Genomic DNA, 18,134 nt, shown 5'->3' on the forward strand with positions numbered 1-18,134 from the left:
TTATTTAACAATAATTTATATGAAAAATCGACAAAACACAAAGAAAATCAAGAAAAGGCACTGCAAATCTGAGCAGGAGTCTGCACTGAGCAGAGACTGTGCTGTAACTGATGCTCTCCCACCCCTTGAAGCACGTGGTTGCTAGTTTGCCTGTTCGAGAACCGAGATTCTGTTCGGAAACTGTTGTGGTTTTTCTTTTGGAAAAATATGTTGTGGAACCGATTTGTTTGAGATGAGAATCGTTTGACAACCAAGGTTCCACTGTATCTGTAAAAAAGGAATTGTTAGCAGTGCTGTAATACAGTACACTAAAATGAATCACTAGTAAGCATTGCTTCAATATTTAAATGGATTCAGATAAACTGAAAGACTGGCAGTGTGGCACAGTGGTGAAGACTTTGGATTTTACACTCTGAAGGTTGCGGGTTCAAATCATGTTACTGCCAGTGTGTGACCATGAACAGGTCACTTCAGCTACCAGTGCTCCTAAACTGGACAAACAAAAGAAATGTAACTTGCAATCGATAGATAGATAGATAGATAGATAGATAGATAGATAGATAGATAGATAGATAGATAGATAGATAGATAGATAGATAGATAGATAGATAGATAGATACTTTATTAATCCCAATGGGAAATTCACATTCTTCAGCAGCAGCATACTGATACAATAAATAATATTAAATTAAAGAATGATAATAATACAGGTGAAAAAAAAACAGACAATAACTATGTATAATGTTAAATATGTCAGAATAAAATCAATAAAGTATGTGAAAATGTACAAATGTAAAGATGGCCGTTTTTATTGCAGGGTTTTTCACTCCTGAATTAAAATCCTGCTTTTTCCAAGTCAAATAACAAACTATTTCCACTAGTCCACGATAACACTGAAAATAATAAGTTTTTGGATCTCCTTAATAAAATTATGACACATATTTCCATTTAAATGAAATAGTTCTAATATAAAACAAATGTGTACATCTAACGTTGCCATCTCTTGTTATTACAACAAGAGTTTATTGAAAAAACACAAGCTGTTGGGTCTACTTAATAAAGTTTCCATTTAATGGAATTATGATGGCCTAATATAAACCGAATGTGTAGATCTAATGTACAGCTTTCTTTGTGTATTATCAAAAATATGTTAAAAATTACCCATTCACATTATTATTAAGTCAGTTCTGTGTTTTGTAGCCGCCCCAACTGCATAGTTAGTAGGACTCTCCAAACTTTATAAGCCAAAGCAGACAGCCATGTAACAAATTACACCAGACAATATAAATAATACATGACTCAGCCTCCCATCCTCACCTGGAGAAGACATGGTGCTCTGGTGGCGCTAGCTGTGTTTTCCAGATTACTGAAGACACACAAGCTCAAAGACACTTTCATAACTGTACAGATCTTTGGCAATCAAAGTGTTATTTTTATGTGTGTACAAAATCTTGTACACTGTATAAATGAGTGGACGTCCCCAAAAGTCTTTGCAAAAGGTGTGGGTGGTCCCTTAATGCAAATTAACTACATTAATGCAGATTAGGCATTTTTACCAAGAATAATAACTGAAAAACTGCACAAACATTCCAGAAAAATCCCAAAATGTTACTCCGCCCACACCTCCTTTCTCAAATAGAAAAAAGAAAAAAAAAACCACCTGACCGGGAGGTGTGTATTGGGCTGCCCACTTGGCATCATTGCTTTGTGACATTGATTTACATGGACCAACCAACTCCAAGAAGTCAACTGTATTACAGATATATTTAGAACAATTATATTGAGCCTACAACATGCTCCTTTTTTTAATTTGAATCATCCTAAAGTAACTACTGTATGTAATTTCACATCTTCCCAAAAATGTAAAGCTTAAAAACATGTTAATTTTGACCACAATCTATCTAAGAAAACTGGCTGTTGGCAATATAGCCTAGAACTTATTTTCTGTTATTTATTATGGTATATAAAACACATACAGTATGTTATGATTCTAAACACCCAAGAAATGCTATTCAGTTGTACTGGTAAACGATATGAAAAGCAATTCAACATGCTTCTGAGTAAAGTCAACTTGAATATTTTTGTTTAATAGCAACATCACTCAAAAAAATAATTGAATGAACTTGTATTAATTATGCTATACATTCCCATTCAATCAAATAGTGTAGATTTAACTAATACAAACAGCTTTACGAAACCATAAAGTAAAATAGTTGAGAGAACTAAATTCAAACATATTCACACAATTAGTGTATTTTTATGCACTTCAGTAACCCAATTATTCATAGAAACCTGATTTCTAAAATACCATGTAAACCCTTTTTTTTGGTTTGAGAAATCAGGTTACGGAGAAACCGGATTAACAGCAGTGGACCTCTCTGTGAATAACCTGATCATGCGGCCATGTAAACCCTCAACCGGATTACTGTTAAGGACTGTGTAGTCTGTGTATGTCCGTTGCAGTCTGTGCAGGTATTTCTTTCTGCACACTTTCATCAGCCTTGGGCAGAAGCGTCTAGAAAACACATTTCCAGAGGCAAATGTTTGGGCGGTCGCATTATTCATTCTCTTGGCTGAAATAATCAGTTTCGATATTTAAAATATCACTAAATTTATGTCGGTGAGCTTGAAGTACTGTGCTAAGATAAGGAACACAAGCTCGAGAGCAGTAGAGTAACATGTTAAAAGTATGTGTTATGTAGTCCGATTACTATTTTAATGTAACAAGTAACCTAACACAATACTTATCTTGCTGAAGTAACAATACCAGCGTTATTCTTATTATGGCAGCACTGGGCGTGAGGCAACAAGCACACAGAGCGCTGGTCCTTCACATTGTAAAGCATAAAAGAATCCTCTAAGTGCAGTAAGGTATCAGAAGCCTATAAATAGAGCATCAGTTGGACTAAACATATTTATAAAAGAGATACCTTTAAATAAAATGTCACTTTGACTAAAACATATTTATAAACATGACAAGAAAATTGTCATAGGCATCATGCTTATTTGCCAGTACATGGTGACATGAACTTTTTTTTTTTTTTTTAATCTTACTTGTGCATGTAAATACGGATAATTAAGAAATCACCTTTCTGCTTTAGTCACCTGTAATTTTTTTTAATCAACACTGATGTTTTTTGGTAGCGTAAGCAATTTAATTATATCTCTAGTAGCGTCTTGTTGTATAATTAATTATACAGTGGATTAGCTAGAGTTTTTGTTGCCCAGGGCGGTCTTCGAGTTTGCAGTAAACCACTTACAAGATAAAACATAATACATATCATATAAAAAATGAACATAACTAATGAGACGACAGATGGTGTCCTGGGGGATCTCCTCCCAGATCTGGACCAGGGCATCACTGATCTCCTGGACAGTCTGAGGTGCACCCTGGCGGCGTTGGATGGACCAAAACATAATGTCCCAGAGCTGTTCTATTGGATTTAGGTCAGGTGAGTGTGGGGGCCAGTCAATAGTATCAATTCCTTCATCCTTCAGGAACTGCCTGCATACTCTCACCACATGTGGCTTGGGCATTGTCATGCACCAGGAGGAACCCAGGACCCACTGCACCAGCATAGGGTCTGACAATGGGTCCAAGGATTTCATCCTGATACCTAATGGCAGTCAAGGTGCCGTTGTCTAGCCTGTAGAGGTCTATAGTACATCCCTCCATGGATATGCCTCCCCAAACCATCACTGACCCACCACCAATGCTGAACGAAGTTACAGGCAGCATAACGTTCTCCATGGCTTCTCTAGAAGTACAAGTCACAGGAGATTATACTCAACCTTTATCACGCACTAGTAAGGCCTCATCTGGAGTGCAGTGCAGTTTTGGTCTCCAGGCTACAAAAAGGACATAGCAGCGCTCGAAAAGGTCCAGAGAAGAGCAACGAGGCTGATTCCAGGGCTACAGGGGGTGAATTATGAGGAAAGATTAAAAGATTAAGCACACAGAAATTTAGAGCCAAAGTGTTTAAAATTATGAAAGGAATTAGTATAGTGCATCAAGGCTGTTATTTTAAAATGAGTTCATCAAGAACACGGAGATGCTGTTGGAAACTTGTTAATGGTAAATTTTGCACAAATGTTAAAAAGTTTTTCTTCACACAGAGAATCATAGACACGTGGAATAAGCTATCCAGTAGTGTGGCAGACAGGAGCACTTTAGAGACCTTCAAGACTTAACTTGAAGTTATTTTGGAGAACTGAGGTGGATAGGATTGATGAGCTTTGTTGAGCTGAAAGGCCTGTTCTCGTCAATTTTTCTAATATAATTTTTAATTATTTAACCTACCAGCTCTATGTCCAGGGTGAGACTCTGGCCTCTTTTTGACCCTCAATTGGATTTAGCAGTTTTAGAGTAGTAGCAGTTTTAGTTCAGAGAATGTTACCATTGATTCTCTGAAAAATATTCATGTGAGTGCCTAGAAGTAGACTGTAAGTCAAAAGCTACAGGTAATGTTGTGTTTTGGAAGGAAACTGTTTGAAATCTGTCTATCTGTCTAGTAAGACCGTATAAGCGTAAAAATGTCTTTGCTGTAGTTCTGGAAATGGCCATGTTTAAGGCATAAGAACCGGTGCTGATCAGTAAAGGCATATTAGCAGTATACAATATGGGCTCTACAGCTCCATTAATATCCATTATTATTCAATGATGCATAACAGACTGTCCAGTCATCCATTATACTTGGGTCCATAGCAGGTCACACTATTGCATTCATTCACACTCCGTCACACTAGCTGTGACCAAAGGTTTCAGTATCAGTTCCCTCATTGTGCATCTCCCTCCATAATCACATTAACAGCTTAAACGTTTAATGTTTAATTTTCAAAATAGTTATAATGAAATCTCCTCTGCCCTATTTAATCAAGAAGGCATATTAAGAAAATGGAATGTTGCATAGAAGTGACCATTTAAAACTGGCTCAGAAAGATTATCCCTGCTTTTTCAGAATTTCAGCTCTGCAAATGTGATTGTGTGTGTCCCACACTAAAATGGCCTCTCCCCCAGGTTAGTTTCTGCTCTTTGTTCATAATTCCAGGCACAGTTTAAGGCAACATGGAAACTGGGTTTTCAAACTGAGGAAAGCATGAAACGTGTGAGCCCAACGTGTGATTTTGTTTGATGCTCTATTAAACTGTATTATCGTGCCGTACTATTCAATATTCATCTCTCACCTTCTTTCTTTTAGAGAAGCCTCCCTCCATGTCAGCATGAATGACGGACTCAGCTTCATCTACAGCTCTGTCATCATCTCTACAGTACGCTGTGTGAGTATTTTAGCTCTATACGTCGCTCACTGTAAAAGCAATTAGAAGATTTTCATAGCATTAGTGTACTCTTATAGGAATGGTGGTCTGACTGTGCTTGCTTAATGAGGATTCAGAACAATAACTGACACCTCTTTGGATTGTTCTTAGATTTGTTTAAATCTGTATTTTCTCTACTCCCATATATTTCATTTATGTTCTATTAACCAGAAGATAAAACCACACAAGAAACAAAAATGGTGTATCTGTACACTCACTGAGTACATTTTTAGGAACATCTGTCCACCTGCTTATCCATTCAGTTATCTAATTAGAGCAATGCAAACAGTCATGCAAGTACAGGTCAGAAGCTTCAGTTACCGTTCACATCAAACACAAGAAATGGGGAATAATTTGTGATTTCGATGATTTTAACTGTGGTGTGATTATTGGAACCCGATAGGCTGGTTTGAGTATTTCTGTAACTGCTGATCTCCTGGGATGTTCATACACAAACGGTACCTAGATCTTTTCTCAGAATAGTGAGAAAAACAAAAAAATCCTACGGCAGTTCTGCAGACAGAAACGCCTTGAGAGAGGTCAGTGGAGAATGGCCAGACAGGTTCAAGCTGACAGAAAGGCTACAGTAGATAGATAGATAGATAGATAGATAGATAGATAGATAGATAGATAGATAGATAGATAGATAGATAGATAGATAGATAGATAGATAGATAGATAGATAGATAGATAGATAGATAGATAGATAGATAGATACTTTATTAATCCCAATGGGAAATTCACATTCTTCAGCAGCAGCATACTGATACAATAAATAATATTAAATTAAAGAATGATAATAATGCAGGTGAAAAACAGAAAAACAGACAATAACTATGTATAATGTTAAATGTTAACGTTTACCCCCCCGGGTGGAATTAAAGAGTAACTCAGATAACCAATTTGTACAACTGTGGTGAGCAGAAACGCATCCCAGACTGTACAACACGTCAATCCTTGAGGCAAATGGGATACAACAACAGAAGACCATGTCAGGTTTCACTTTCTGTCAGCCAAGAATAGAAAAATGAGGCTACAGTGGGCAGAGACAAAATAAAACTTGGTGATTGAAGAATCGGAAAAACAGCCTGAACTGGTGAATGTTGATTTCTACTGTGGCACACAGATGGTAGGGTCATAATTGGCTGCCAACAGCATGAATCCATGCACTCAACATGCCTTGTGTCAACAGTTCAGGCTGTTGATGGTGGTGTAATGGTGCAAGGAATGTTTTCATGGCACACTTTGGGCCCATTAATACCAATCAATTATCGCTTGAATGTTGTGGCCTATTTGAGTGTTGTTGCTGACCATGTGCACAATTTACACATCATCTAATGGGTACTTCCAACATGCTAACCCACCATGTCACAAAGCAACAGTCACTTCAAACTGGTTTCATGAACATGCCAATGAGTTCAGTGTTCTTTGGTGGTTTTCCCAGTCACCAGATCTGTAATCCAATAGAACACCTTTGGGATGTGGTGGACTGGGAGGTTCATAGCCTGAATGTGCAGCTGACAAAGCTGCAGAAATTACATGATTCAATTACGTCAACATGGACAAGAACCTCAAAGGAATACTTCCAACATCTTGTAGAATCCATGCCATGAAAAACTGAGGCTGTTTTTGAGAGCAAATGGAGGCCTAGCCATAGAATAGTGTGCATAATAATTTGCTTAGTTAGTGCATTATACAATATTGTTGAAGATGGGTGACTGCTAGGTGTGTTCAGCACATGTGTCACATTGTTCTGCTTATATTTGATTTATTACACCAGCCTTACCTCTTCACTGATATTTTGCCATATTTCATTCTGAAGCATCCACGTGAGTTTCTGCCTTAGTTCACTTCAGTCATCTGAAGTTTTAATGCTGTACTTTTACTTAGTTGAAATTCTGAATGTTGCTCATAGTTTCTCTTTGCGTTTAATCCTTTCATTGTCATCTTCACTGCTTTCATGAGTTGCTATTTAAACACACTGGACTTCATGGAGGTATAGCTGTTAACGCTCTGGTCGCACAGCTCCAGAGGCCTGGGGTTAGATCCCAGTCTAGTCACTGTCTGTGTTGACCTTCTGTGTTCTTGCTGTGTCTCCATGTGTTGTTCTCTTCCCACATCCTGATGACATGCATGTTAACTTAACTGGAGATTGTAACCTGGCCCTGTGATGGACACCTGTCTTGCACCCAGAGGTGTCAATATTCTGTCTCCCTGCAACACTAAACTTGATAACCAGATAAGGAAATTTAGTAATGGATATCCAGTAATTTATATAAGTTTTGCAGTTTTTTTTTTTATCTCTGCTTCTGCATGTTTTGGCATAGATGACTTCACTTTTCTTAGATGTGCAGAATTTGTCATGTTTTACTTCATTCCTTTGAGCTTTACCATGTGTTATCTTGTCTCTGTGGGTCTTTACCAGATTCATGCTGACGGTGCCGCACTTTGAACCTTCTCCCTGTGCCTTTCTTTCAACTCATTTACCACATTTAACACTTTCTACGCCCTGACTGGAGTGTATTACTTCACTTTTTGGCGTTGGCTTCCTTAGTTTCTTGTTTATAATCACCCTGGTCCAATTTTTTTTTTGTTTGGCATAGAAGGCTCATGCACTTCCAAGGAATTCAACTCAAATTAAATATGTGAAGATAATGTTTTCTTTAACTGTTTCGGTGCAAATAGCAATTTAAGGCCCTTTCTTCTTTCTTTGTTATTTTCAATCATTTGCATGCAATAGCTGGCCATACTATAGGCAGTCCAGATGTACAGGTATGTGATACATGAAGAGAGCCAAAATGTCACATAGGTTAAAGTAGAATAACTGACCTTCTTTTCACATGCAATATATTAATGATTCTCATTAGAGACATGTGGTATGATTAACTGCTTTTAAGGATTTTATCCTCTTATCTTCCAGTCTGACGGGACCATCTTGGCCATTTCACTCCTCATCCTTCTTATTCTGTTGGCCCTGGTGCTGTTATGGTGGTTCTGGCCTCTCTGCTGTACAGTGGTAGGTATATGATGGGCCTAACTAATTATTGGATATTGTCACCAGAATGTCACTGGAACAGCAAAGCAGAAATATGCAGTGATTCTAACATGTGAAAGTTCTTAATGGATACATAAACATAATTTGGATAAAATGGATACATAAACATAATTTGTTAATGTTGTGCTCACTTTCAAACACACTATACTGGGAATGAAATTTTCCACATGTTGTATGACCAATCAACTAATTCCAAACAATGAAAATAACTATTACACATCTGATTGTTACTTGTGAGATTTTCATTGAGTGTAAACTTTGATAGACAGGTGAGTGAGGATCTTAAATATTTCAGAATTCCAGATTTTAAAAGTCTGTGCTTGTATTCCTTGAATGGTGTGTGTGGTCAGACATATGAATTATGTTGGTTTGCTGTACACTTTTGTTTTGGTTTTGGATTATAAAGTAGGAGAGGTGTTGGTGCACTGGTTAGCACTGCTGTCTCACTGTTTCTGCATCTTCGGTTCGAATCCCACACCTGGTTTCATCTGTGAGGTAGTTTGCATATTCTGCTCTTGTCTTTGTCGGTATCCTTAAGTGCTGCGATTTTCATTCCCACGTACCAGGAGATGTGTAGGTTAAGTTAGTTGGCAGTCCCAAATTGGTCCTGTATTAGTGTGAGTGGACTCTGAGAGGGACATTCACCAGATACTGCCAGGATACCTTGAGGCAACTCCGAACTGGATTAAGTCGTTTTGAAAATATTAGAGAATGTAATGTAAATAGTAGAGAGAGATGTGCTGCTTAGATTAAAAATGACAGAAATCAAGCAAATCGCCAGGACCAGATAACCTTTATACTGGAGTGCTTAAGGAAATTATGAATTACAATATATAAAACACTAGCAGCAGCAACCCCCAAAGGTATGCCCCTAAGGTCAAAATTTTGAGTTTGCAAGTAGTCTATTGTCTCTTCCTGACAAAGTGGGATATGTGTGTAAATGTTTATTGATATTATATAAAGAGTTGTAAGAGTTGTATAAAGAACAAACACACACACACACACATTGAGCTTTATATATTACGTTCATTTTTATCTTTTAAACAGCACTGCACAAGGGGGAAACTACTTAAGCTGGAAGACAGCAGATGTTATCCCATTATATGACATGGCTGATCCAAGTGAATATAGACTGCTGATGGGCGTTAATGGTTTTAAGAATAAAAAACAATGCGTCTTGGACTCTGTGGGTGGGTGTGGCCGTGGAGCTGGACAGGTGCGTTGTGTTTGGTGTGGAGGCAAGCTGATTGGTTGTTAAGGTGCAGGTGCAATTGGCTCAGCTGTTCAAAATGAGTGCCCCACAGATCCTAATTAGAAAACCACACCTACACAAATATAAAGGGAGCCCGAGGAGACTGGCAGGGATAAATCAGCATAAAGGAACACAAAATGTTTCATGGAGTAGAGCAGGGGTGGGCAACTTCGGTCCTGGAGAGCCGTAGTGACTGCAGGTTTTTGTTCCAACCCAGTTTCTTAATGAGAAGTCAATTATTGCTGATGAAACACTTATTGCTTTAGTGACATTTTGATGCTTCATTTTAGTGGTCTCGCTTGTTAAGGTTCTCCACCCTTGATTGCTTATTTTAATCTTAAACAGCTGCATTCATTTTTTTAATGGCTCCTTATTAGCAATAAAATGTAAATGACAAAGCAGCCAGCAGTTCTCCATCCAGTTTATTTTCATTTACATCTGCATGTGTTCATCAGGCACTGTTTGATTTAATAAAACATGTAATAGAAAATGTGACACACTGAAAATGATCTGTTTTAGGCTTCAAATCATTTGGCTGATATCCTTGGAGAGTAAAAAATCTACGATATAAGAACCTTACATTGCAGACTAACAAGCCATAAAATTAAATAAGGTCTACAATTGGCAAGAGATTGGTTTCTAATTAAGCAGTTGGGTTGGAATGAAAACCTGTAGCCACTGCGGCTCTCCAGGACCAACATTGCCCACCCCTCAAGTAGAGCATGGAGATCGGGAGTAGGAGAAGGCGTGGAGGACAGGGGAGGCATGGCGGTTTGGAGTTGTCCCCACAGGAAGTGGGAAGACTGCATTCCAGGTTCAAATCGGAAATTGGCCTGCAGGTGCAAACGGATGGTAGTGATACGATGGAGCGGTGATAGGCTGAGGTGCATTCTGGTGTCTCGGTATGCCTGATGAGTGAGCTGGAGCTGAGAGATGATGAAGAGGAAGATGAAAGCACTGAGGCTCAAGGGCAAGAGAAGCACCCATTGTTATCTTTTCACTCTTGTTTGGGTTATTTATTTATTTATGCAGAGCGCTGTTTTTTATTGTAAATTCTTTAATAATAGAGAATTACAAAGCACTGTTTGCACTTTGTGATTGTGTGGAATGAAAAGCACTTCTTAGCTCATCTCTTCTTGTTGTGAGTCCTCATTGCCCAGTCCATCTTGGTCTATGGCTATTGAGGTCCTGGGTTCAACTAGAAAATGTCAGCTGTGGGCAACCCTGGCATCTCAAAGAACAGTAAACTTAATAAGCATCACAGGAAAATTAATGGAAGACATTATTAAGGAAATGATCAAGAAGCACATGGCATGAAAAGGTATATTAGAGTCTTTACTTTCCGTCTGTGCACAGTGCCCCTGCTCTAATCCGTCATGGCCTCTGCCTGAAAGTGGTGGCTCATGCCTGCTTTAATCAACCCAAAATTCTGCCTGAAAGAATTGTCCTTACATCAGCTGCCTTAGGCTCACAAATCACAATTATCAAATGGTTAGTTTTCAGTTCTGGTTATGGGATTCCTCAGTGCTTGGACGTTTTTCGTCCATCCTTCCTGTGATTGGCGCTTTTCCCAGATTTACTTTGGAGGCTCCATTGTCTTTTTCGGTAGATTTTTACTTGAGCTGATACTAGCCATGTGGTCCCAGAGGTGCTGGTTTTCATCCCAAATGGTTTCACATATCAATGGTCTAATTGTTTAATTAACTGCCCTAATCTTCTTATATTTCACATTTAGAAAAGTGCTCTAGTATGATACTAACATTTAGACGAAATTTGTATTTTTGTTATATCTTTAAATGCTTCAGTTTCTTTTATCTTTTTTCATTTCAATTCACCTTCCTCAGTGGAGTTTGCATTCTTAATTGTGCCCAAAGGCAGACAATTAGTGACAAGCAGCACAGACACGGGTGCAAATGAAGCAGTTACCTAAATGTCATGTGCATTTCTGTGCCAATGAGAAGGTAAAGGCCCCATTCAGGGGGTCTCAAGTTTAATCCTGTGGACCCCTACAGTACAGGTGTTCATCCCAACCATCGTCTCCTTTTAACTTCACTATGCCCTTCATTAAGTAAGCAGTAATTTTCCACTTTCTGCAGTACTAGGGTGTTGTACCGTGTTAGCCATTATGAATGTAGAGAAAAGCCAAGCAAAATGACACCTTTTATTGGCTAACTAGAAAGATTACAATATGCAAGCTTTCGAGGCAACTCAGGCCCCTTCTTCAGGCAAGATGTAATCACTTTCTGCTAAATTTTATTGGAATGTAGCAAGCAGTTATGTGTGCCTTCCTCATGCTTCTTCACTTTTTGCTCTTTTTTTATTTTTTAAGCCTTTTCTTGCTAATTACTACATAAAGAAATGCGATGCCGAATTTAAGCATCCCCTTTTAGCATTTAGTGCCATCTTTGCCTTTCTCTACACAGCTTGATACAAACTGTCAGCATTTGGAACAAATTCTATAGAAAAAGGTGAATTTAAAAATAAGGTAAAAGATAGTTAAGCATTTTAATGTATGACAAAGACATGCACAGTTCTGAATTTCTTTCATATGCAAAAATCAAACCACAACATTTTTGGAATGCAATAAAGAGAAGAAATAGGGCAAATAATTAAGCTATTCATTGATTTGTGAAATTGGTCACAGCAAGGGGGTACCCCAAGAGTGAACCCGAGAACCCAACTGTGGGACCTCCCAGCTACTGGTGAATGTAACACTGAGCCTGGAAGTTTAATGGGTGCCCAGTAAAATAGAAGTAGTCTTAGGGTACATCCAGCCTTTCATTCTCGTAACCCACTTATCCAGAGCAGAGTTGCAAGGTAGCTTGAGCTTATCCTAACTTTAATCAGGCACAAGGCACACACAATACTTGAACGGGGTGCCAGTCCATCACAGGGGCTACACACACATACACTGGGGTCAACTTAGCATCACCAGGTCACCTAACCAGCATGTCTTTGGACTGTGGCAGGAAACCTGGCGCACACAGGGCAAATATGCAAACTCCATGCAGGGGACTTCTTATTGTGAGGCTGCAACACTACCACTGGCCCACCATGCCGCTCCACTAAGGGTACATGTACCACACATGTGAAGATGTATGTCTTCATTCAAAAGTCTGTAGATAAGAGGGACAAACTACCAAGAAGTGAAGTTGGAGGTAGGACCCAAGAGTCCTCTGACTAAATAAGTAATAATGGCTTGTTTATATGGCACTTTTCAAGTGCTGGATTCAGACTTAGTGAGGTCCTAAGCTACATAAAGCTTGGAGGTCCCTTGTTAAAAAGTTACATCAGAAGGTGCGTACGAAAACAAGACCTTGGGTCACCATAAAAAATTGAAAACATATATATGCCTTTTTAATTGTTTAAAAGCAAGGTATTTAAAGTGAAAAATACAAATTATTTTTGAATAAATGTATTTACTAATTACATATATAAAACCACATAAAATTTTAAAAGCATAAAAAAAAATTTGTGAAGCCCCTGGGGAGAGCGAAGCCTTAAGCCGTAGCTTGCCTAGCACTACACCTTTCACAAGCTCAAAGCACTTCAGTGGACAGGATTACACGAGATTGGTGAGGAACCGCCATGACTGGAGTGGCCTGTCTTACATCTGAATTCTTTTTATGGCTGTAGGGATTTAACCTGAACTCACAGGACAAATCTTTACTTAAACCAAAGTGACGATTCAGTGATTTCTGGTTAAGGCCTCTGCACTTAAAAAAATCCAGCATTTTCTGATTTATATTGATAATTAACTAAGATAGGGCAGCATGGTGGCGCAGTGGTAGCACTGCTGCCTCGCAGTAAGGAGACCTGAGTTCGTTTCCCAGGTCCTCCCTGCGTGGAGTTTTCATGTTCTCCTTGTGTCTGCGTGGGTTTCCTCCGGGCGCTCCGGTTTCCTCCCACAGTCCAAAGACATGCAGGTTAGGTGCATTGGCGATCCTAAATTGTCCCTAGTGTGTGTGCGTGTGTGTGTGTGCCCTGTGGTGAGCTGGCGCCCTGCCCGGGGTTTGTTCCTGCCTTGCGCCCTGTGTTGGCTGGAATTGGCCCCAGCAGACCCCCATGACCCTGTGTTAGGATATAGCAGGTTGCAAAATGACTGACTGACTAATTAACTAAGAATAAATTGTAGAATTTTGTGTTCATTTTGACATTAGGTTTTATTTTTAATGATAAATGGGAAAACAATTCGGTTCATTAAGACTTTATATTATAACACATTGAAAGTGGTCCTTCCTTTTTTTCTCCCTCTTTATCTCAAGTTCTTCATTTTTTGGTACTATTTGTGTTTCTTTGTCCAGTCCTCATCTTTTCCTCAATTATGTCCTTCTTTTTCTTTTTATCTTCATTTCTCTCCTTCTGTCTCTTACGGCTTCCCATGCACCACACTCTCTTTCTTGCTGCCATTGGGTTAAATTGGTGCACTGAAAAAAACAAAACAGGCTGGAATATTAACTGGAAAAGTTCTCATCTCTGGGGGAAGTGGGAGAGACATGAGTGGATAACCCGGGAGGGGGGTCTGTCATTCTGCAGCTCAGCTCACTTATGCAAGACCATGTGGCAGACATTAGCGCCTGCATGTGTCAGGAACGTGAAGCTGAGTCTTTCTGTTTTAGGGAGAGAAAAACAATGAGGTCAGCTCCGGCGGGTGGTGTGCTGCAGCATGTCGAAAGGCAGTCAAGAGATTCAACTGGACTTTTGCCAGGGAAGATTTCGTGAAAATAGCCAGTGGAATTTAGAAAAATAAAAACACGGGCCATGGCAAAAACACAAACAGTTCCAACAAAATGAGAAACGTGGCTGTTTTTGTAATACAGCACTGCTGATTAAGACCATTCAAGAATGATTTGAGTTTCCCAATCCATGTTGTGTTCTTCAGACTGAAAACAAGATCACGAGGGTTTAAGGTGGTGACCAGACCAGTGTGTCAGCATTCTCCTCACCAGGCCTCTTTAATTAACACCTCTTTAATTCTGACCTTCCAAAATCTACTTGATTGTGCAGAGGTTTTACATTCTCTACTCTGAAATTGGAGTACCTAATCCAGGTAGCCACCCCTGAGAAAAACTTATGACACTAAGAAGGACAGTGCATGTAGCCATCCTGCAGGGTCATTCATTTGGCCTTCAGTACTGGTATGAAAGGCATTATATAACAAATAGCCAGAAACTTTATTGATTCCAAGTGGAAGTTGTTGTGGGACAGCAGCCAACACATATTAGCAGTATACAAAATCTACACTCACGTTCACGTTTAAAATTACTGTCAAGTGTATTCCTTACAATGAAATTCTGACTTGCATGCCTCCCACAGACTAGTAAAAATCATGCCATACTGTGCCATCAATAGACAATGAATACACGACAGGCAGTGACCAGCGCAATAAATAAATAATGCTAAGTTGACTCCCTGACTCACTTGCCAACAAAAACACTATTTTCCATTTAGTCGAAAAACTGAAATTTGGCAGCGTCTTACATCTAAGTCCATAGGTATTCATTAAGAAAGGATATTTCGGTTTGTCAGTATTTAGGGGTAAACCACCCCCTCCAAAAGAAAAGCTAAATACCGCAAAATCTCAAAAATACCTTGACATATTTTGTTGAAATTTGGTGTGGCAGTAAAACTGTTGTATCGTGGGGGCCATTTCTAACGCACTGTGTCTTAATTTGGCACAGCATTGTGAAGTGATCATGCAGAGTTATGGGCCTTACTGTGTATACGAATGAAGGCCACTAGCAGAACAGCGACCTGCTACACTAGCAATAGGGTGGAAGAAGTGAAGAAGGCAAAGTGTTCTGTACAGAAAAAAAGAGAAAGGATCACAGCTTGAAGGGCTCTTTGACCTCGTATACTAATGTCAGTATGCTCTGTTTTCAGGCCCTTCTGCTCCTCAGGATCATATACCAAAATAAATGCACTCCAGTGCATGGATGGATGGATGTTAGACTAAAATCCATCCATCCATTACCCAACCCACTATATCCTAACTACAGGGTCATGGGGGTCTGCTGGAGCCAATCCCACCCAACACAGGGCGCAAGGCAGGAAACAAACCCCGGGCAGGGTGCCAGCCCACCACAGGGCACACACACACACACACCCACACCAGGGACAATTTCAGATTACCACTGCACCTAACCTGCATGTCTTTGGACTGTGGGAGGAAACCCACGCAGACACGGGCTAGAACATGCAAACTCCACGCAGGGAGGACCCGGGAAGCAAACTCGGGTCTCCTTACTGCGAGGCAGCAGCACTACCACTGCGTCACCATGCCACCCTAGACTAAAATGTCATGTCAAATTTATAACCCATTGGTAAGGGAACAAGACACCTCCTTGTGTGGTTTCATTTCAACCACTAGACTGGATGCCATGTGGCATGAGCTGTGAAGTGGAATGAGGAAGGCTTGGTGAAGCTCAAGTAAGACATGTTTGGAAATAAAATTTGAGTCAGGTTGCCAGGGAGGGGAGTCTGGTATCTCTGGAGCCTTAACCCTAGGGAGTTAACTTACATGACAGTAATTGTCATTATTTGAGTCAGATAACCCTCCCACAGCTCCAATCTTAACTACAGTATAAAAGGGCAGAGCTATGAAGGTCTACAGCTAGACTCTATTGGTGCTCATTGGAGTCAACTCCATATACTTAGTGCTCCATGGTGGAGGCTCCAGGCTGCAGAAATATACTTGAGGAAGGGAGGGAGAAGTACAGGAGAAGTGCTTTCATCTCGTCCAACACAATCAGGTAGTGACTGCCTCAGTTTAAATACTAGTGCAGCTCAGTTAACATGTCCCACACAACCAAAAGGAAGAGGGCTGGGCAACAGTACATGTCCTGTAGTTCATGAGAATATTTCTTTTTACCGTTTCTCTTCTATATAATCCTTACTTCTCTCCTGCTTTGAACCTCACTCCTTCATGAAAAGTGTGTGCCTTTGGTATTTACATTTCAAACTCCTGTGATGTCTCTCTACCAACAAAGACGCCACTACAATACATTTACAGGGAGGGAACCAACTCTTGACGTCAGCCAGTGCAATAGCCCAGTAACTGAAGAGGCCTCCAAATCATTGTACATTCAACTTCAACCACTACAGAAAACAACCCCAAAATGAAAACATTCAATTCATTGCATCACCCAAATGTGCAGCCTCTAAACGACATTGCTGTTGGTAAAAGTTAAAATATGGCGTGATTTAGTATCGCACCATTATTTACTGGCTATAGCTTAGGCAAAATTTAAAAAGAAAATAGAAGCTTGAACATAGAACTAACGAAAACATGAAAAGCAAAGCTTGTGTGAACAGTGTACATATATAATAATAGTAATGATAATAACAGTAAAAGCTCCGTAAATTCATATTATTCTTATTGATTATCTGTTTCAATTCCAAAGAATATATAGTCCTCAAAAAAATTAAAGGAACACTTTTTAATCAGAGTATAGCATCAAGTCAATGAAACTTCTGGGCTATTGATCTGGTCAGTTAAGTAGCAGAGGAGGTTGTTAATCAGTTTCAGCTGCTTTGGTGTTAATGAAGTTAACAACAGGTGCACTAGAGGGGCAACAATGAGATGACCCCCAAAACAAGAACGGTTTAACAGGTGGAGGCCACTGACATTTTTCCCTCCTCATCTTTTCTGACGGTTTTTTCACTAGTTTTGCATTTGGCTACAGTCAGTGTCACTACTGGTAGCATGAGGCGATACCTGGACCCTACAGAGATTGCACAGGTAGTCCAACTTCTCCAGGATGGCACATCAATACGTATCATTGCTAGAAGGTTTGCTGTGTCTCCCAGCACATCTCAAGGGCATGGAGGAGATTCCAGGAGACAGGCAGTTACTCTAGGAGAGCTGTTGCTCCTTTGTGCAAGGAGGAACAGACTTCATGAGGGTGGCTTGAGGGCCTGATGTCCTCTAGTGGGCCATGTGCTCACTGCCCGGCAACGTAGAGCTCGATTGGCATTTGCCGTAGAATACCAGAATTGGTACAAATGAGATCACGTTCACCTTGAGCAAATGTGACAGACATGAAAGGGTCTGGAGAAGGCGTGGAGAATGTTATGCTGCCTGTAACATCATTCAGCATGACCGGTTTGGTAGTGGGTCAGTGATGGTCTGGGGAGGCATATCTATGGAGGGACACACAGACCTCTACAGGCTAGACAACGGCACCTTGACTGCCATTAGGTACCCATATGTTGGTGCAGTAGGTCCTGGGTTCCTTCTGGTGCACGGCAAGGTCTGTCTTCATGTGGCGAGAGTATGCAGGCAGTTCCTGGAGGATGAAGGAAATGATACCATTGACTGGCCTCCACGCTCGCCTGACCTAAAACCAATAGAACACCTCTGGAACATTATGTTTCGGTCCATCCGACGCCACTAGGATACACCTCAGACTGTCCAGGAGCTCAGTGATGCCCTGGTCCAGATCTGGGAGGAGATCCCCCAGGACACCATCTGTCGTCTCATTAGGAGTATGCCTTTTTCAGGCATGCATA

The 18,134-nt window shown here is 40.1% G+C and overlaps 1 protein-coding gene across 1 annotated transcript in view; it reads left to right on the top strand.

Moving 5' to 3' along the window:
- The window catches only part of LOC114645829 (anthrax toxin receptor 1-like), a 242,445-nt gene that overhangs the window by 72,081 nt on the left and 152,230 nt on the right, over positions 1-18,134 (top strand). Inside the window, exons 12-13 of the mRNA XM_028794072.2 lie at positions 5,199-5,277; positions 8,237-8,332. Coding sequence (XP_028649905.2) covers positions 5,199-5,277; positions 8,237-8,332 — 175 coding nt within the window. The remainder of the gene's footprint in view (positions 1-5,198; positions 5,278-8,236; positions 8,333-18,134) is intronic.

Source organism: Erpetoichthys calabaricus, chromosome 1 (assembly GCF_900747795.2).
Source record: "Erpetoichthys calabaricus chromosome 1, fErpCal1.3, whole genome shotgun sequence".
In the NCBI taxonomy this organism is placed as follows: domain Eukaryota; kingdom Metazoa; phylum Chordata; class Cladistia; order Polypteriformes; family Polypteridae; genus Erpetoichthys; species Erpetoichthys calabaricus.